At 38.2% G+C, this 22,120-nt stretch overlaps 1 protein-coding gene across 2 annotated transcripts in view; it reads left to right on the top strand.

Moving 5' to 3' along the window:
* The window catches only part of LOC150085466 (nucleolar transcription factor 1-A-like), a 451,866-nt gene that overhangs the window by 201,468 nt on the left and 228,278 nt on the right, over positions 1-22,120 (top strand). For both annotated transcript variants that reach the window (XM_090374048.1, XM_090374049.1), the window contains exons 9-10: positions 12,733-12,857; positions 16,806-16,947. In XM_090374048.1, coding sequence (XP_090230174.1) covers positions 12,733-12,857; positions 16,806-16,947 — 267 coding nt within the window. The remainder of the gene's footprint in view (positions 1-12,732; positions 12,858-16,805; positions 16,948-22,120) is intronic.

The raw sequence follows: 22,120 nt of genomic DNA, 5'->3' as shown, positions 1-22,120 counted from the left end.
TGAAGATTTCATGGAAGGAGAAATACATTTCACCATAATAACGTAAAAACCCATAGAATTCCAGCTATCGGTATTATTGCAAATGCAATAAGATCTAGTTTACTACCTGTTTATAATTAGATTGCACTAGCAGAAAACCCAATTGTAGTGACCACCAGAAATGTGCTCCTGCGTTCACACTATCCTGTCTCATGAAATTTCTGTTCGAACAGAAAAATATGAGCTCCTGAAAAGGTGAGTTGGCCTAGAATATCGCATGTTCTCTTGTGAATACAGCGAATGACAACATTGTGTCTCTGACCAATACAACTACAGTAAATGAGAAATACAGCACTACACAGTTGACATTTTTAAAGCTTTGTAAAGTTGTATGTATTGCTGTGCAGGTTGCTACGTTCAGCTTGGTGCTGGGTTTTGCATTCACCTGGTGTTACTCAGAGAAGAAATCGCACATGAGCTAATGCAAAAATCACATTATACTCACATTTTTCCCTATTATATCAGTCTCATTGGAGCAAATTTGCATTGCAAAAATGCACATTATAGCAGAACTGACTGTATTGAGAATTGCCATAAGGAGGTTAGCAAGACATTCAGAGGAGCAGGGATCATTTGTCAGACTGAAACGAATGGCTGTCCTGTTGAATATCTCTGAGTGTCCCTATAATAAGAAAGGTCTTCCTTTTAGTAAAGAGATCTTGCCTATATTTAGTAAATGCTCGTTAATAGTCCTCTTCATTTATGAACAGATGTTTGAAGCCATGTGGTAGGTCGTGAATCGTGGTGATGAGTACACTGCGAAGGTATTCATATAATGTTGAGAAAGAGGTCTTTAAGACATAAGTTTCTCTTCCTTTCTGCCATATGGAAACTAATTCATCATTGACGGACTTCCTCTGTGATTATAAATTCACAGGACCATCCACCACCTCTCCAGCTGGGCATGACCAGATACACAAAGTCTCCATAGAAATGCCTCTTCTGGCAAAGCATATCAAGTATACTACAGGTCTTACAGTAAGCCTTACTGTAAATAACAGCCAGGGCATCAGACAGCACTTTTTAACCTTCCCAAGGTTATCTTCAGGAGAGCTGACTGCTAGGTACTAATAAGAAGGTTCTTAAATAGTGTTCCAAGAAATTATGTAATTTTTTTTAAGATAATTCTTGTCTATAGCTGTGTGGCCAGAGGGCAACTTATTCTTCCAACAATTGATGTACTTTGACTTGATATAGCTGAGTGGTTGGGAGTGGGTATGCAGTAGCACAATACAATGCTGAATACAATTAATCATTTTATTTGTGATTTACTGTAAACTCCTCTGACCTCGTGGTTGTGCCGGAGTATAAACCAATTAACGCACCTCGAACTGTTAAGTAAGAGTTCTCTTAAATGTCCAGATACCTGTAATATCCAGTTATGTACTTGCTTATTTTTTACACTATTTTATAGTAATAATATCGACTTTTTTTTTTTTTACTGTACCAGGTTTGCCTCAACCTGTTTTCTCTGCGGTAACCCTTCATAAAATTTTTCTCTTTTAAGGTTTTTATCAATATTATACATACTGATTTTGGTTAATTTTTTTAGGTCTTTCAATCACCAGACTCAAATCTTTAACTTCTTTGCACTTCAGGATCTTTTTGACATCCTTCTCACTTTTACCCTCAATAGCAACTATTTTCTCAAATTGCTCTGACAACAAGCACTTTAGCATCTTTAAAGATAGGTCTTTTAGTTTTAGCAAATCCTCTTTGACACTGTCACTAGACTAGTATTTATCTGAATCTGTCTTCACAAATACAATCTTTGTTTGTCTTTATTCTGGGTTAACTTATCTTTATCAACCTGAATACTTACAGGAATTTTCATTTTTTTCTTCTGAAAATTCTGCTTTTTCTAGTCTAGCATTAAGTATTTTATTTTAAATGTAAACCTTCACTGCAGAGCTTAGCTGCCAACTCTCCAGATTTACAATAGAGAATCAATCCACCTTTTTTACATGATGGATCAAATAAATCCATCTTTTAATCTTTTATTTGATCCTTCTCTGCCTCACCATCGTAGTATAGTTGGAGACAGTCTTTCCATCTTTTTTTTTTTTTTTTCTCCAAAAACTCCATCTTTTCCTTATTGCAGTAAACTAATAAAACTATGTTCTAAATATTTTGGGAGTTTCTGCTTATTTTTGTTAATCATTTGGCTGTCAGGTGTGTTGGCGCCTCCGTAGCCAGGTGGGAAGGAGCAGCAGTGCGTAGCACACGCTTCTTGATTAGACCGGGGTTCGAGCCCATCACCACCAAATACGGAGGATGCGGAAAGGTCAGGGAATGACCACCGCATATCCCGGAGCAATATGGCCTTAGTTGCTAATGCTCCTAAAAAAAATAACAATAACAATGGTCAGGTGCGTTGTAGTCTGTGTTGCATAATAGAAACGTGCAATAATAGTTATTGTTCTGTAATGCAAAGCTGATTAGGCGCCTCTGTAGCCAGGTGGGAAGGAGCAGCAGTGCGTAGCACACGCTTTGTGATTAGACCAGGGTTCGAGCCTGGCACCACCAAATACGGAGGATGCAGAAAGGTCAGGGAATGGCCACCGCATATTCCCGAAGCAATATGCCCTTAGTTGCTAATGCTCCGGGAATATGCAGTGGTCATTCCCTGACCTTTCTGCATCATCATTGTTTAACAGAATGGTTCCCAAGAAATGATCTAAAATTTCAGAAGACATATGTGCATGATTTTTCCATACAGTCAGTTCTGCTATAACGTGGTACATGTGTTCCTAAAAATCTCTGCATCATGGTATTTCGCACATTAAAAACAACAAGGCTTATGGGAAAAATAGGGATAGGGGTGTAGAGCTTCCAAAAAAATGTTCAGTCTGGTAAACTGAATACTAAAAAAAATAAGTTAGAAACCCTATAAAATTGCTAACACAGGTTTAAACATCTTAAATTTCTAATAAATATTACAGTAAATATAGCACTGTAATATATACATATTATTGATATTTCTGTTCACCGACATTTTTTTTTTGGATTATAAAATTTAAAACAGTAAAAAAGGTAAGCAATCAATAACAATGAATGGCACACTCATAAATTGCACAAGTGAGATACTGAGTAAAAAAGTATGAAGCTTAAAAATTTCTTTACATTTTTTATATTTTTTATCTTTTTCTGACAGAATCTCAGTTATCGGTTGATTCATCTACTGCTCATCTCAGATGCCCAAATTATTCGCTGTATGATTCCTTTCGCCTCAAAGGTGGTACTTGTGCAAATGTCTGTTCTGATATTCCCTGTCAGAGACTTGGCAATTTGGAATCTCCTCTCTTTGATCTTCTCTGGCTTAAAATCTCTCTACCTCATTGTGTCAAATTCATCTGTTTTCTCTACCGTTCTCCCAACTCCACTAATCACTTGGAGCTCTTTGACTTCCTCTCTTTGCAACTTGACTTTCTCCAGTCCAACTTTCCTAACAGTGAAGTAATTTTCCTTGGTGATTTTAATGTTCACAACTCCAGCTGGCTTCCATTTTCTAGTCACACCGACCCAGCAGGTCGAGATGCTGAGGCTTTTGCAATTACTAATGACCTAGCACAGATTGTTCATTTACCTACAAGAATACCAGACAATCCTAATCATACAGCCAATACGCTTGATCTTTTTCTCACAAACAACCCTTCTAAGTACACTGTCGAAGTGAGAGGTCCTTTAGGCACTTCAGATCACAACTTGGTGATTGTCTCTTCTCCAATGGAACCCTTATCTCATGGCTATTCCCAACCACGTGTTGTTTGGCATTACAAGAATGCAAAATGGGACGACCTGCGAGGCTTTTTCTTCTTTTCCTTGGTCGGATTACTGTTTCAAAACTTCTGATGTCAACGTTTGCTCAGATCGTGTCAGTGAAATTATTCTTGCAGGAATGGATTCCCTTATCCCACACTCCACTTTAAAATCTCATCCTTTATCTAAACCTTGGTTTTCCGATAAATGTGCTAAAGCTGTCCAAGAGAAGAATGTTGCATATCGTAATTGGCTTGTTTCTAATTCTTCAGTTTCATTTTCTGCCTACACCAAAGCTCGCAACAGTTGTAAAGCAGTTATTAATCAGTCCAAACTAGAGTTTGAACAGGCTAAGAGTAGAAAACTTGCTTCTTGCCCTAATGGTAGCTGAGCATTCTGGTCTCTTGCCAAAACTGTTGGCTGCAACTTTTGCCCATCTTTGCTCCCACCTCTGTCCAAACCAGATGGTTCTGTTGCCACTTCAGCCAAGGATAAAGCTGACCTGCTAGCATCCCATTTTAGTGATGGTCAATCTGGATATTCAAAAAGCATTTGACACCTAACCCCTTTGTCAGGGGGCAACATCTAGTGATGGTCAATCTGGATATTCAAAAAGTATTTGACACCACATGGCATCATGGTATTGTTAAAGATATGCATCAGTTAAGACTGAGAGGCTACCTCCCTTTAATAATTCAGAACTTTTTAAAATTACGCACATTTCAAGTCTGATATCAAAACATGCTATCAGAATCTCATATTCAAGAAGAGGGTGTCTCATAGGGTTCCATATTGAGTCCAACCCTATTTGCGATTAGGGTCAACAATAAATTGGAATATCTTCCAAAAATGATTGAATTATGCATGTATGCTGACGACCTCGCCATATCTTGCCAATCACAAAGTATGAATACTATCGAAAGACAGCTACAAATTGCTCTAACCAGAATTCAATCCTGGAACTTATGCAGTGGATACCATTTCACTGAACAGGAATCCATTACCACTCATTTCTGCAAGCTTTGATCACTTCATCCTGATCCAGAGCTGAAGATAAATAACGTGCCAGTTCCTCTGGCTCACACTGTCCAATTACTTGGCCTGATACTAGATAGGAAACTGAACTTTCAAGCACGTGGCCTATCTTCAAACTATCTGTTTGAAGAAGTTGCATATCCTCTGGTGTGTGTCATCCTTGTCACGGGGTGCTGATTGACATACCCTTATCCATCTTTATAGAGCCCTCATCGGGTCTCGCTTGGGCTATGGTTCTCCAGTGTGTGACTCTGCATACTTTAGAGCAATTAAACACCATCCAGCACAGTGCTCTGAGAGTTGCTCTAGGGGCTTTAAGAACCTCCCCACTTCAGAGTCTTTACATCGAAGCCCATGAACCTCCCTTACATCTTTGCAGAAAAACATTACTTCTGCTGTATGGTACAAAAATTCACAGACTTCCCTCTCACCCTAGTTGGAGATGTCTATACAAAACAAATGGGAGTCATTTTACAATAGTAAACCATGAAAACAAATCTACTCCACTTAGATTTAAGGAACTGACTCAATCATGGAATATAGAAATTGGTAATACCGGTATATTTTAGTATACCCTGGACAAATATCTGTGCAATATATGATGACTATTTTCAACAGTGGGGAAAGAACATTTTATCTCCCTCCAATATCACACATTACATACAGCTTACTCTCTTTCTCATTCACAGGCCTGTGAAATCTACACAGATGGATCAAAAACTGAGACCTAAGTAGGTGCTGCAGTAATATTCCCATCATTCACCACTTCTGTCTCATTTCCAGTAGAATGCAGTACCTTCACTGCTGAGCTTTATGCTACAAACTTAGCTCTTGATCACATTATTGAACATCTAATTCCATCTGTTGTAATATACACTGACTCACTCGGTGCTGTCTCTGCTATAAATAGTAATACCAACTCCTCTCACCCTGTAATAAAACAAATCCATTCTAAATTACTTGCGTGTAATGAGTCAAACCAAACTGTGACATTCTGCTGTATCCCGGGGCATTCTGGGATAGCAGGAAATGAAAAAGCAGATCTTGCAGCCAAACAACCAGATGCTTTCATTTTACAGACTTTTCAAGTTCCATATACCGATTTCAAACCCATCATCCTTATAGCCTGGTCAATAATCTGGAGCGGTTATTCAGGAAATAAACTTTACCGAATAAAACCAGATCCAAAGCTGTGGCTGTCCAGCTTCCGGAAAGCAGATGAAAAGAAGTAATTCTGGGAAGGCTAAGAATTGGGCATACTTGACTAACACACCTTTATCTATTAACAAATGGCAGTGTGCAACTGACTATTCATCATTTATTAGTGGAATGTCCTCACCTTCTCAATATCTGCTCAAGCAGCTTTAAATCATGTGCTAATGCACAGTCATCAATAACATTATTGCAGATTCTTGAAGATGACCCTAATAAGAATGAACGGTTTACCTTCCTAAATAACATAGGAATATAACAAAAAATATAACAGGTGTTACAATAACGTTAGCATTTCCTATTAACCATTAGAAAGACAAAATATGGCCCTAGCAGCCTATGTATCATTAAATCCGAATATATACACTGATAAGATATATATACACAGAAAACCACCTGCTGATGCAAGAACAAACAAGAAAGCAAACCACTTGCTTTTTTTGTACATGCTCATTATTATTAGCATTAGCAAGGGCACGTGATGCAAGAAAGCAAGCTTATATACATCAGCCAAAAAAAGAAAAAAGAAAATCCCGTATTTCACCAGTCCTCTCGCTCCAAATGTTTGTAAAGTGCTGCCTTGAATCTATTTAAGCTATCAACTTCTACGACAGATGGAAGTTTGTTCCAGCAATCAACCACCCGCTGGCTAAAGGCAAACTTCCGCACATCTATCCTACAACTTCTTTCCTCAATTTGAATTTATCCCCCCTCAGGTGATTATTCTGAGCAAGAGGAAGAATCCCATCAGCATGATGCTTAAACCATTCAAGGCTTTATACACCTCAATAAGATAACTTCGCAGGTGCCTAGTCTCCAGACACTGCAATTTGCAAAACTTAAGCCTTTCTTCGTAAGAGCAACCCTTTGTTCTGTTCACTAATCTTGTCGCCCTTCTCTGTACTCATTCCAATGGTGCTACATACTTCTTAAAATGAGGCCTCCAGAGCTGTATACAGTACTCAAGGTGTGGCCTGACCATGGCCTTATACAAGGGTGCCTCTATAGCCAGGTGGGCAGGAGCAGCAGTGAATAGCACACACTTCTTGATTAGATAATGACCTCCTTATCCCTGTTAGAAAAATTCTGTATATTGTTGACAAGACACCATGAGCTACTCTTGCAGACCGTCTGCACTGCTCAGAAAACTTCATATCTGCCTGCACAATTACCCCCATGTCCTTTTCATTCTCTACCACTGTCAGTGTGTTACCACAGAGTTGATACATTACTCTCGGATTACTGCTTCCCATATGTAGTACTCTACATTTGTCAATGTTAAACTTCATTTGCCACCTCTCAGCTCATCTGCTCAACTTTTCTAGATCCTGTTGCAGCAGTGTACTGTCATTAGTCCTGCCAACCTTTGTATCATCTGCAAACTTGGACATTAAGCATCAATATCATTTATAAATACAGAAAACAACAATGGATCCAACATTGAACCCTGAGGGACTCCACTAATAACATTAGTCCACGAAGAGCAGTGTCCATTGATTACCACTCTCTGTCTTCTCCCACTCAACCATCCCTTTATCCATAGCAGCAATTTGCCTCCAATGCTACACTGCTCCAATTTGTGCAGCAGTCTTCCATGTGCAACAGTATCAAAAGCCTTTCTAAGATCCAAGTATATAATATCAAAGTTATTCCCTCCATCCAGTTCTTTTGTGACTGCATCATAGTATCCAATCAAATTGGTCAGGCAAGACTTCCCCTTAACAAAACCATGCTGTGTCTAAGCTATAACTGAAGTCTTGTCTAGATGATCCTGTGGTGCTTCTATAACCAGTGCGTCCATTAATTTCTCCGGAACTGAAGTTAAAATAACAGTTCTTTAATTACCTGTCTCCCTTTGATCCTCCTCTGTGGATTGCAGTCACATTTGCACATCTCCAGTCCATGGGTACCTCCCTTGGGTCCAGGGAAGCTCTCGTAATTATGGCTAAGGGTTTGCTTACGTCCTTTGCCGCCTCCTTTAATATAACTGGATAGATTCCATCCATCCCACGTGCCTTTCTTATGTTTATCTTCAACAGTTTATCCTCCACTTTAATCTCAGTTATTACAAGATTATCTACTTACTGCCAGAGTTGAATACACCACTGGCATTCCCCTCGCTGAATAACTCCTCATTGTGAATGTAGATGCAAAATATTCATTTAGTTTGTTAGCTACCTGAGCAGGATCATCAACAGTTGAACCATTGAAATCAAGTGGACCAATTGATTCATCCCCTTCCTTCTAGAGTTTGCATAAGTAAAGAACTCTTTGCTGTTTTGCATCCTTTTGCAAAATATTTCTCGTAATCTGTCTTCAGCTGCCTAACCTCCTTTGTAACTTGGTTACAGACAAGCTTATATCTATCATAGGCGTCTGTGTCACATGTTAATTTATATGTACCCCATGCATTTTTCTTCTCTGTCACATGTCAAATTAGTTCATCTGACATCCATTTAGGCCTAAATCTTGAACAATATTTCTTTGTTGGTATGAAAAGCCTAGCAGCTTCCAAGATTAATTCTTTGAATGCTTCCCATTTTGAATTTGCTGTTGGTAACATTATCAGTCCTACCGTATAGAATTTAAATACTGTCTCAGACCACCGTAGTCACCTTTACGAAAGCAAAAACTTGATGGTAGTTACTTCTTTGATTAAATCCCACTTCAGCACACTGTGATCACTGCCACTTAGTGGTTCCTTTATCTGCAGATTCTTGATGCATGAAGAATCACTACTGATAATCAGATCAAGAGTATTACTCCCTCTAGTTGCCTCCCGAACATGCTGCTGTAGAAAACAATCATCCAATAAATCCACAAAAGCCTTGCTAGTGTGAGTGACCAACCCACAAATTCAAGTCAATCTCTGGGAAATTAAAATCCCCAATTATAAGACACTCTGATTTACTGGCCCACTCTATTTCTCTGCACAATTTCTCATTATACTCATCAGATTCATTTGGCCTATAACACACACCTACTTTCATTTTTCCTTTCCCAGTGCTTATGTCACACCAAACAGACTCAACATTGCATTATCCACCAATATCAATTGGATGTACTTCCTTAGATGTTGTGTGTTTCTTAATTAACAGCATAACCCCTCCTCCCTTTCTGTCCTGTCTATCCTTTCTGTACACATTGTACTCCCCAAATTCCAGTTCTGCACTGCTTATGTCTGTGTTACACCATGTGTCTGATATCCCAACAGTATCTGCCTTAGATATCTTGACTAGCACTTCAAGCTCATCAAATGTATTAACTATACTCCTAGCATTGGTGTACATGCAAGTATACATGCATCTGTTTCTACTCTTAGTTACCCTAACACAGCCCATGTATTTACCTGTTCCACTATGACTCCCAGCAGTCCTGGAAATCCCCATTGCCTTGCTTTCCAGGCTGCTGCTCAATTGCATTTCAATAGAAGTAGTGCGAGGATCACTTACCTCTGCCAGCGGTTACTGTTAATCTATTAGTCCGTGTATTCCCCCCAAGCTAGCAGTTTTCCGACCCATCTAACTCTGCCTCGATAGTATCAGCAAATATTCTTGCACCCTTTCTGTTTAATGTATCTCATCCGTGTAGAAGCAGTCTCTCCTGTTAACAAGCACAGACCAGGCTGAGAAAAATTCTACCCCTTGAGCCTTGCATAATCTCTCCAGGGCCGTATTGTTCGACAAGGCTCTCATCATATATTCCCTCCTATCTTTGAAATTTCATACTTCAGTAGATAGTGTAACCAGAAGATAATGTGAAAAAAATTAGTTGCCAATATAAACTGATAAGATATATATACAGAAAATCACCTGCTGATGAAAGAACAAACAAGAAAGCAAGAAAGCAAACCACTTGCTTTTTTGTATGTTCTCACAAAGCCACAATTAAAATTTGCTAATGATATGTAACAGTCAATAGCAGATGAAGACAAAGCACGTTATGCTATATTTGTGTTAAATTTTTGAATTTATTTTTATCTATTGGTAAGAAAACTGTCAGGGGGATGTTATTGAAGGTTTTTTTTTTATGGGAAGAATGTGTTCATTTTTGAACATTAGCATTAGTAGAGGTGTACGATGCAAGAAAGCAAGCTTCAGCCAAAAAAAAAAAAAAAAACTCAGATTTCACCCCTCTATTTGTTCCAAATTCCAGTCCAGCTCAGCCTTAAATTTATTTAGGCTCTCAACTTCCACAACAAAATATGGAAGTCTGTTCCACCAATCAACTATCTGCTGGCTAAATGCAAATTTCCACACATTTATTCTACAACTGTCTTTCCTCAATTTGAAACTGTGCCACCTCAGTTTCTTAATCTGAGCAAGAGGAAAAATCCCATTAGCATTCAGCTTGCTCAACCCGTTCAAGGCCTTATACTCCCCAATCAGATCACCTCACAGGTGTCTTCTCTCCAGGCACTGCAATTTGGAGAACTTAAGCCTTTCTTGGTAAGAGCTCCCCATTGTTACCCTCACCAATCTTGTTGTCTTTCTTTGTACTCGTTCTAGCAACTCTACAACCTAAAATGAGGCCTCCAGACCTGTACACAATACTCTAGGTGTGTCCTGACCATTGCCTTGTATAATGGGATAATCACTTCCTTGTCCCTGCTAGAAAAATTCCTATATATCATTGACAAAACTCCATGACCTGCCCTGGCAGCCATCTGCACTGCTCAGGAAACTTCATATTTGACTGCACAATTACCACCCAGGTCTTTTTCACTTTACACTTCCCTAAGTGTAGTACCACACAGTTGGTACGTTTCTCTTCAGTTATTGCTATCCATATGCAGTACTTTGCATTTGTGAACATTAAACTTCAGTTGCCACTTCTCAGCCCATTTGCCCAACTTATTTAGATCCAGTTGAAGTAGCATACTGTCTTTACTGTCATTAACAACCCTGCCAACCTTTGTATCATCTGCAAACTTGGACATTAAACCTGATATTCCTTCATCGATATCATTGATAAATACACAAAACAACAATGGGCCCTGCATCGAGCTTTGGGGGACTCTGCTAATAACATTAGGCCACGTAGAGCAGTGTCCATTGATTACCACTCTCTGTCGTCTCCCACTCAACCATCCCTTTATCCATTGTAGTAACTTACCCTTAATGCCATAAGTCTCCAATTTGTACAGCAGCCTTCCATGTGCAACAGTGTCAAAAGCTTTCCTGAAATCCAAGTATATGATATCAAAATTATTTTTAGCATTCAGTTCCTTTGTGACCACATCATAGTATTGAATCAAATTGGTCCGACAAGACCTCCCTTTAACAAAACCATGCTGTGTACGAGCTGTAACTGAAGTCTTGTCTAGATGATCCTGCAGTGCTTCTTTAACCAGTGCCTCCATTAATTTCCCTGGAACAGAAGTTAAACTAACAGGTCTGTAGTTACTTGTGCCACCTTTTGAACCTCCTTTATGAATTGGTGATACATTTGCACACCTCCAGTCCATGGGGACCTCTCCTGAGTCCAAGGAAGCTCTTATAACTATGGCTAAGGGTTTGTTTACTTCCTTTGCTGCATCCTTTAATATAACTGGATAGATCCTGTCCACCCTAGGTGCCTTTTTTATGTTTAACTTCAACAATTTCTCTTCCACTTTGCTCTCAGTTATTACAAAATAACTTAGCTCCCCTAGAGAGTTAATTCTGGCAACGATGCTAGAAAGGTAAAACTTGCTGATGTTATGCCTGTCTCCTGTCTCTTTTTGTAATTTTATAATTTTAAAATTTTTGTAATTTTGTACACCTTTGTAATTTTTCCTGCGCACAAGATAAAAAAATAATTCTATTTACATGTTCGTTGAACGTTTCTTTTTTGCTTCAATCAAATTCAGTGCGCATAGTTGCGAATCCTACATAAGCATTTAGGGAAATTCTGACTTACGTAGAGTTCCATGGAATGCAACCCTTACGTAAGTCTGGGAGTGGCAGTGTTGTGGAGGGGATATTCACAAAGTTAGAATACATGCCTGAAAAAGTAACTGTCCTCATTTGTTAATTTCATAATTATTAATAGTATCAGGATTTAATTGAAATGAGTATGAAGAATATCTCTCTTGATATGAATAAAATCCTTAAACTACTTGCAGTGTCAGTTGATAGATTTTAATTTCTACATAGCTGTAAAGTGTTGTACGGTTGTATTTGAATAGTTTGTGGGTGGTAATATATACTTCCCAGTCAGTTGTTTATCTTTTATCATAACCTGGAAAGAGATTTGGTAGATTTGGAACGTTCAATTCATTATATCAAGCAATTTATCCTATTATGGCTTGTGAGATTTTGATGTATTTGCAGTTTAGTAATTAGTTTAGTACTACATGATATTATTTGCTGTTACATTACATTACACTATAAAGCTTTTGCAACTTTTTGTTGAACTAGGTATATGTATTCATTTGAAATCTGATGTATATTTCTCCATAAATATTTCCTACTTTATTGTAAAAAAAAATCCACCTTTTTTACCATTGCCATCACCAAAAAGCATTCCTGCTGTTTAAGCCAGTTTCACTGTGGTGCACACTTTAAAGAAGTTGCTGGAAATTTATATATGGTTCTTTCACTAGAAATAAATATGCAACTGGTATACAGTGACTTTTTGAATTCACAGTGTAAAGCTTTGCCATACTTTTACTTAGTTTTTTTTTTTTTTTTTTTTCTTCCCAAGACCGAATTGGAAAAGTATTGTCAAGAACATCCTGAGTACAAGCCAGATCCTGTTAAAGGTGTTCTTAATAAAGCAGAGAAGGGATTGGTGGATCGCTATGATGGAAAGCCTGAACGCCCACCCAAGTATGTATTAATATATTATACTCATTTACAATTTGAATGGACTACATATCACCACATTTTATTAATCTTTTTATGCAAATTTATTTGAAATTAAAATTAGTGAAAAGGTTACGTTCATTGTGAAATTTGATTTAAATTATGGCTGTCAAAAGCTACAACAGTGTTTCACGTCTGTTCTTGTACTTGAAAATCTTTTGACGTAATCTCTTGGTATTCCCTCTATGGGTAAGCAGTGAAAATAAATCTAGTTTACTAACAAGACTGAAGTTTTGTGCCGTCAGTGTAACTCTCCAGATATAGTGTTAGTAGTACTAGTATTAGCTGTATAATGCAAGGGAAACCACAAGCTTGTGCTGCACTGGCAAAAAAAAAACAAAAAAACTTCCCTGCTCATGTAGGTCCAGGTGACCTTTGAATTTCTTCACACTGTCAGCCTCAACTACTTGCAAATGCAACTTGTTCTGATAGGCAACAACTCGCTGGCTAAAAGGAAACTTCCTGCAGTCTAGTCTAACCCTCTTCTTCCTGTAATTTGAATTTATGGCCCGTTCTGGAATTCTCTGTAATGGTGAAAATTCTACCTTCATTCATTTTACTAACCCCTCTCAGAGCCATATAAATCCCAATAAGGCACTTGGTTGCCAAGCTATGTAGCCCACATAATCATAGACCTCCCACTTCTTATGTTCTTCATATGGTCACCGGGCCGACCGGGCTAGCCGAGTGGGTAACGTACCTGCCCGGCAACCCAAAGGTCGCGGGTTCGATTCCCGCCTCGGGCTTGGATCAAAGTACTGCAGAAACCTTGGGAGGTGCAATATGGCCACAGAAGCCGCTGCGCCAACAACTACCAAATCAAATCAAAATCATATGGTCACCATTTTGCTGACTTGCCCTGCAAGTTGCCTGTCTTTGGAATCTTTCTAGAACCCAAGTGCCTTTTTTCAGATGAAGTCTCCATACTTGGAAGCATTATTCCAAATACAGTCTTACAATTGCCTTATACAGTTGACTCGTGACCTCCATATCTCTACAGGATATTGTTTGATAAATCATCAATAGGACACCATGGGCTTTCTTGGTTGCCTGTTTACAGTGCTCAGAAAACTTCTCAGAAAACTACTGCTCGTATTCTAACTCCCAGATCCCTTTCTTCCTCTATTTTTTTTTTTTTAATTCAACCCCCTCTAACTGTATAAGATATTTTGGAGTTGCTACTTTCCAAGTGTAAGACCTTTCATTTTGCTGCATTAAAACATGGCTGCCACTTTTCTGACCATTCTTGAAGCCTCTTCGAGTCATCCTGAAGGAGTGGCAGCCATGTTTTAATGCAGCAAAATCAGAATCAAAATCAAAAGCCATGTTTTGTAACATCAGAAGTGGGGGAAACCCCACTTCTGATGTTACAAAAATCTGTTGAATAGCCATTGATCACCTTTCTGCCCTGCAGCCATCGTACAATCCATCTTAGAATTTTGCCAGTAATTTTATAGGAAGCTGGATGTTTCTACATCCAGCTTCCTATAAAATAATGTATTTTGACACAGCAACTGTGTCAAAATACATTATCAGGTTAGTTAAACATGATTTTCCCTTAACAAAAACATGTATGTTCTTCAGAATGCCATTTCTATCTAAATGTACCTGGGTTGCACTCTTAGTCATTGCCTCTTAAGATTTTTCCTACCACTGAAGTCAGACTAACCGATCTGTAGTCAGACTAATCTCTCCAGAGTCCAAAGATTTCCTCTAATTAACCACAATTGTTCAATATACTCCCTGGTCACCTCCCTCAAAATTACTAGCTATATGCCATAAACTCCTTAAGGCTTAAAAGTTACTAATAAACAGTCATCTGTAATTTCAAAATCACTAATTTCATACATCTCAGTCCCACTTGCACAGCCTGTTCATGTTCAATCTGACAAATTTTCTTCTTTGTATTCACATCCATGTAATGCTTCTTAACCCCATTCTTTGCTCTCTTAGTCTCTTAGCCAGCCACCTTGGCCTCCCTAACCTTATCTGTGGTACTATTACAGATCAACTTGTAGCTATTGTTAGACTTCAGTACTTTTCATTGCTCTATAACTTTTTCATGCTGTCTTCTTCTGCTCAAGTAGACTGACTAACTCATTGTTCATCCATTTCGCATCCTCCTTGTGCTGTATATGTATTAGTGATAATTCTAGTGTAATTGCCCTTCCTATGCAATTCACCTAATTAATAGGTGCCATGTAGTGCCTTAACAGCTCAGTCTTCCCCCTTTCTGCAATTAAAGCTAATATTACCTGAAATAATCTCTCCCTCACTACCTGCCAATGGTTCCTGTACTGTAAGCCCTATGATGAAGTAGTAGTAGTGGCATGTGATGCAAGAAAACAAGTGTATGAGCTTATGCAGCATCAGCCAAAAAAAAAAAAAAAAAAAAATCACACCATTCCCTCCAAATGCCTGTCCAGTTCCTCCTTAAATTTATTCAACATATCAACTTCCACAACGACAGATGGAAGTTTGTTCCAGCAATTAACCACCCGCTGGCTAAAGGCAAATTTCCGCACATCTATTCTACATCTGTCTTTTCTTAATTTGAATTTATGCCCCCTTAGGTTGGTAATCTGAACAAGTGGAAGGATCCCATCAGAATTCAGCGTGCTGAACCCATTCAAGGCCTTATACACCTCAATCAGATCACCGCGCAGGTGCCTAGTCTCCAGCCACTGCAATTCGCAGAACTTAAGCCTCTCTTGATAAGAGGATCCCTTCGTTCCCCTCACCAATCTTGTTGCCCTTCTCTGTACATGCTCAAGCAAATCTACATCCTTCCTAAAATGAGGCCTCCAGACTTGCACACAATACTGAAGGCGTGGCCTGACCATTGCCTTATACAGAGGGACAATCACCTCCTTTTCCCTGCTAGCAAAATTCCTGTATATCATTGACAACACCCCCATGACCTGTCCTGGCAGCCTGTCTGCATTGCTCAGAAAACTTCATATCTGCCTGCACAATTACTCCCAGGTCTTTTTCATTTTCTACCACTTTAAGTGTAGTACCACACAGTTGGTACATTTCTCTAGGGTTACTTCTACTCGTATGCAGTACTTTGCATTTTTCAATGTTAAACTTCAGTTGCCACTTCTCAGCCCATCTGCCCAAATTTTCTAGATCCTGTTGCAGTAACACACTGCCATTACTGTCATTAACAACCCTGCCAACCTTTGTATCATCTGCAAACTTCGATACTAAGCCTGATATACCTTCATCAATATCATTGATAAATATACAAAACGACAGTGGACCCAACACCGAACCCTGTGGGACTCCTCTAATAACATTAGTCCACGAAGAGCAGCACACGTTGATTACCACCCTCTGTCTTCTCCCACTCAACCATCCTTTTATCCATTGTAGCAACTTACCCTTAATACCATTCTGCTCCAATTTGTACAGTAGTCTTCCATATGCAACAGTGTCAAAAGCTTTCCTGAAATCCAAGTATATGATATCAAAATTATTTTTTGCATCCAGTTCCTTTGTAACCACATCATAATAACCAATCAAATTTGTCTGACAAGACTTTCCCTTAACAAACCCATGCTGTGTCTGAATTATTGCTGGACTTTGTTCCTCTACTTTGTTCTCAGTTATTACAATATCATTTAGTGCCTTGTTAGAGTTTAATAAGCTTGTGTCCTCCACTTCCCTCTAGGATTTCTGATGTGTGTAGATGCAAAATACAAGTCCTGTCAAAGGGCCTAATCAGAAGAAGACTTAAAGGCCGAAAGGCATAGGTAGATTTGTCTTCTGCCTTTGCCTTTTAGCACAGATAGAAGACTTTTGTTTTTTTGCATTAATTTTTTTTTTTTATGTTTTTGCATTTTGTCTATTTCGCATTATTTGAAATATAAGATCAATTAGTGACTTTATTTTTATTGATAATTTTAGTTCTGGATATAGTTTATTTTCTCGAATCATGCTGAGGGAATTAAAAGATGTACCGTCTAAAGAAAAGATGGCTGAAATCTCAAAACGATGGAAACAACTTAAAGAAAATGAAAGAGAATCTTACAATAAACAAGCTCAAAGGGTAATGTTATTTCAAATATATTCTTGCTTTGATATTTTATCCATGTACAAGCACAGGTCAATTAGTAATGCGCAGTTACTCACACACATGCTTACATAAGGAAGAGGGGGCATGGGGGAATTTATAATGTACACTTGTTGTTCTACAAATTTCCCATTAGCACATATCATATATTTTAAATCTGAAGGTATGAATGGTCAAAATGATAGCATTTCTGCCAGTGGTGTGTAATGGAGTTGCCTGTTAAAATTCGGTGATCAGTCAGCCACATCTATTGATCGAAAACTCTCGGCATTCTATGGGAACCAGACAGTTGATTGAAATAATGTCCAGAGCTAGCTCCAACAGTTTTTGGATGGTGATTTTGACACCAAGGACAAAGAGAAAGAAGACCAATGTCTGTCGCAAACGGTGAAAACGAAGAACTCACTGACCAACTCATGTGAAATGACAAGTGATGGTCACTGCAAAAATGTCAAAGGAGAACTAATTGAATATTATTAACAGGCAGGGGTACAGCAAATCTGTTCTCGATAGATGCCTAACCTGCTCCCACGAGAGATGATGGTTGTGAGGATAGAGATCTCTGACAATCTTCTGGAGTGGTTTGCTGTTGACTGCTCTGAGTGCTTTAAAGAGGTTGTCACATGTGATGAAACATGGCTCTTCTGTTATGATCCACAAACCAAATGACAATCCATGAAATGGGTACACACCCAACATCACCTGTAAACAAAAAGCCAAAACTTCACAAATCATTGACAAAAATTATAGCTGCCGCCTTCTGATCAAAATTTCATAATTTTTAACAATTTTTTTTTTTGGAAAGTGGGACAACTATCAACAAAGAAAGATACTGCTTGTCCCTGGAAAAGCTTAATGAGCTCTGAAAACCAAAATACATGCTTAATCGGCAAGGCAGCAGGTTTCATCGGGATAATGCAAGACTGTACAGCATAGATGACACTGTCAAAAATCATTCATTGGAGTGAGCATAATGCCTCACCCAACCTATTGCCCTAACCTCACCCCATCAGATATTTATTTTATTTTTTATTTTTATTTTTTGTTTGGTAGACAAGGCATACCTGCATGTTATGGTGTTTGAGAGTGATATGGAACTCATTTCTGACATTAATCATTTGTGTAAACGTCATCCTCCTGAATTTTGCAAAAAGTGCAAATGTATGTGAAGTATGGTTACAATATCTCAGGTAATAAAGATTTTGCAGCTTGTAGTGCGTTACTTATTGACCCGGCCTTGTATTTTTCTTTAGTTAAAATTATATATATATATATATATATGTTTTTTTTTTTTTTTTTTTGCCACTTGATGAGAAATAAGCACAATTTGCATTTCTTTCAAATTGGGAGACTAGTGACACTGAACATAATAATAATTAATATCTTGCCAGTCTCCAAAAAGAAATTTTTATAAGAAAATAAAAATAAAAGATCTGGAAGTGCTGAAACTCTATGAAATCTGTGACTTTCATAAACATATCTATTTTCTTCATCATCACTCTTTGAAAAGCATGATAAACACTTAAATTATCACTTCTATGGCCTTAAAGTAGGTAGGTTAGTGGAAAAGTAAAACCTTTCCTTGGACCAACAAAACATAGACTGAAATTTGGTGACCTTTTCCTTTTTGAATAATACCAACAAGACTACTAAATACGATAAATATTTGTATTGACGATTTATTGTGAACTCTACTGACTTGGTTGTCGTGCCGGAATATAAACAGAAAATTTATTTATTTATATGCTGTTATTCATTAAAATTACCCCACCTAAAAGGTGCCTGCATTGAGCTCAAAATAAGTGAAGTGATAGATATCAGTGTTGAAGAAATGATTAAGTTTGTTTATCCATTGAGCAGTTTTACTTATAAAACTGAGGTGTATATCAGTATGATATATAATATCTGTGAATAGTACGAGCAGCTGGACATCATTGCACTAGGGAGGTGGAAGATATCCTCTTGGTGAGCTGTGAGCATTTGAAGTAGAACCACACTAATTTGGACTTGAGGGCAGGATAGTCCAAATTAGTCTGAATCCCCCCCCCCCATCGTATTGTCCAAATTAGTTTGAACAAATATGATATTGGGAGGGGGGGTTGAACAAAAATTTTATGAAAACATTTATATTTAAAATAAAGTGGAATACAAAGAGTTCAAGTCATGGATAATACAAATAATAAAATTTTTTTAAATAAACTTTAGCAGATTACATAGAATTAGTGAACATTAATGCATGTTTCCATCCTAATTGGATCATATTTTTTGAAGAAATCAGAAATGTTCTGTAGAATAAGGTCCTGTGTATTGCCATTTAATATTATTCTTCATTTCTCTTTGAGCATAAATTTTTTTTAATTCATCCACAGAATTAGTAAATTTAATAAGACTATCAAGGCAACTCTGCCTTCATGTAATTTAACTTTTTCATTTGTCTCCTTCCTGCTTCACCCACATATTTCTTTCCTTTAATTCTAAGAAACAGAAGTGACGCAGAAGCCTGTGGCAGATATAAGCTAGTCTGTAATCAGGTCACAAAGGAGGTTCGGCAGGCGAAGGCGGATTACGAGAAATCTTTGGCAAAAGATGCTAAGAAAAACACAAGGATTTCTTTACTTATATAAACTCTAAAAGGAAGGGGATGAATATGATTGGTCCACTTGACATCGATGGTTCGACTGTTGATGATCCTGCTCAGATAGCAAACAAACTGAATGAGTATTTTGCATCTACATTCACACGTGAGGAATTATTACAATTTGAAAATGGAAGAAGGTTATCAAATTGTAGCAGTGTGCTTAATGATTTTGTAATAACTGAGAGCAAAGTGGAGGAGAAATTGTTGAAGTTAAACATAAGAAAGGCACCTGGGGTGGATGGGATCTATCCAGTTATTTTAAAGGAGGCGGCAAAGCAACTAAGCAAACCCTTAGCCATAATTATGAGAGCATCCTTGGACTCAGGGGAGGTTCCCACAGACTGGAGATGTGCAAATGTGTCCCCAATTCACAAAGGTGGATCGAAGGGTGACACGAGTAATTACACACCAGTTAGTTTAACTTCTGTTCCGGGTAAAATAATGGAGTCGCTGGTTAAAGATGCATTGCAGGATCATCTAGACAAGACTGCAGCAATAATTCAAACACAGCATGGGTTTGTTAAGGGAAAGTCTTGTCTGACAAATTTGATTGGTTATTATGATGTGGTCACAAAGGAACTGGATGCAAAAAATAATTTTGATATCATATACTTGGATTTCAGGAAAGCTTTTGACACTGTTGCGCATGGAAGACTACTGTACAAATTGGAGCAGAATGGTATTAAGGGTAAGTTGCTACAATGGATAAAAGGATGGTTGAGTGCGAGAAGACAGAGGGTGGTAATCAATGGGTGCTGCTCTTCGTGGACTGATGTTATTAGTGGAGTCCCACAAGGTTCGGTGTTGGGTCCACTGTTGTTTTGTGTATTTATCAATGATATTGATGAAGGTATATCAGGCTTAATGTCGAAGTTTGCAGATGACACAAAGGTTGGCAGGGTTGTTAATGACAGTAATGGCAGTGTGCTACTGCAACAGGATCTAGATAATTTGGGCAGATGGGCTAAGAAGTGGCAACTGAAGTTCAACCTTGACAAATGCAAAGTACTGCATATGGGTAGAAGTAACCCCAGAGAAACGTACCAACTGTGTGGCACTACACTTAAGGTGGTAGAAAATGAAAAAGACCTGGGAGTAATTGTGCAGTCAGATATGAAGTTTTCTGAGCAGTGCAGACAGGCTGCTAGGGCGGGTCATGGGGTTTTGTCAATGATATATAGGAATTTTGCTAGCAGGGAAAAAGGAGGTGATTGTCCCTCTGTATAAGGCAATGGTCAGGCCACGCCTTGAGTACTGCGTACAGGTCTGGAGGCCTCATTTTAGGAAGGATGTAGATTTGCTTGAGCATGTACAGAGAAGAGCAACACGATTGGTGAGGGGAATGAAGGGATTCTCTTACCAAGAGAGGCTTAAGTTCTGCAAATTGCAGTGGCTGGAGACTAGGCACCTGCGCGGTGATCTGATTGAGGTCTATAAGGCCTTGAATGGGTTGAGCACGCTGAATTCTGATGGGATCCTTCCACTTGTTCAGATTACCAACCTACGGGGACATAAGTTCAAATTAAGAAAGGACAGATGTAGAATAGATGTGCGGAAATTTGCCTTTAGCCAGCGGGTGGTTAATTGCTGGAACAAACTTCCATCTGTCGTTGTGGAAGTTGATAGGTTAAATAAATTTAAGGAGGAACTGGACAGACATTTGGAGGGAATGGTGTGATTTTTTTTTTTTTTGGCTGATGCTGCATAAGCTCCTACACTTGCTTTCTTGCATCATGTGCCACTACTACTACTACTACATCCTTTTTGTCACTGTTCCGAAACACATTTTGATACTTTAACTTGAACTCCAGCGAAACAAATAAGAACTTCATTATTTCATAGCTTTTTTCAAACAAAATGGAATGCAAACAGTTCAAATCAAATAGAATACAAAGAAATTTTAGCCCAGTTTACAATTTTTTAATGTTTTCTCCTCTTTTCAGAATTCCCAAACACTCAATTGTGTTTCCTTTTACATTTATTAAAAAGTAAGAGATTACCTCAATCTTTTTCGTGGAATGCTTCCAGTCAATTCTCTCCCATGTGGGGCGAATAAAATAAGATGAACAAAGGTGAAAAAAAAAACAAATTAATGAATTCCCTCACTCATAGAGATACAACCAAATCCGATGTGCAACAGAATCAAAAGCCGAGAGCCCCCACCCCTACCCCGAAATACATCAAACCACTGCAGCAAGACCATGAATGCGAGAAGAGGTGTCATAATAAATAGTTAAAACTGCTTCCGGTAATAAATAATTAAAATCACAATTAAAAACTATTAAAAGTAAACTGATTAAAAGTTACGATTTGGATGAATACGCAAATTAAACGAAATGCACAGCTGTTTCCTTTCCTTAAGCAGACCACGCTTTTTGGTTGATCGCTGTGTTCACAGAATGGGAATATCGCGAAGTGTGTTTGTGTGCATTTGACTGTTAAATATAGAGAGATTATTTATATTGGCGCATTCGCAAAAAAGACCAGAAATCTGAAATTAGATAAGGCCAT

This window comes from Mastigoproctus giganteus, chromosome 5 (genome assembly GCF_048544385.1).
Source record: "Mastigoproctus giganteus isolate SK-2022 chromosome 5, ASM4854438v1, whole genome shotgun sequence".
Lineage (NCBI taxonomy): Eukaryota > Metazoa > Arthropoda > Arachnida > Uropygi > Thelyphonidae > Mastigoproctus > Mastigoproctus giganteus.
The sequence above is the reverse complement of the archived record's forward strand: the minus strand, read 5'-3'. Positions and strand labels throughout refer to the sequence as shown.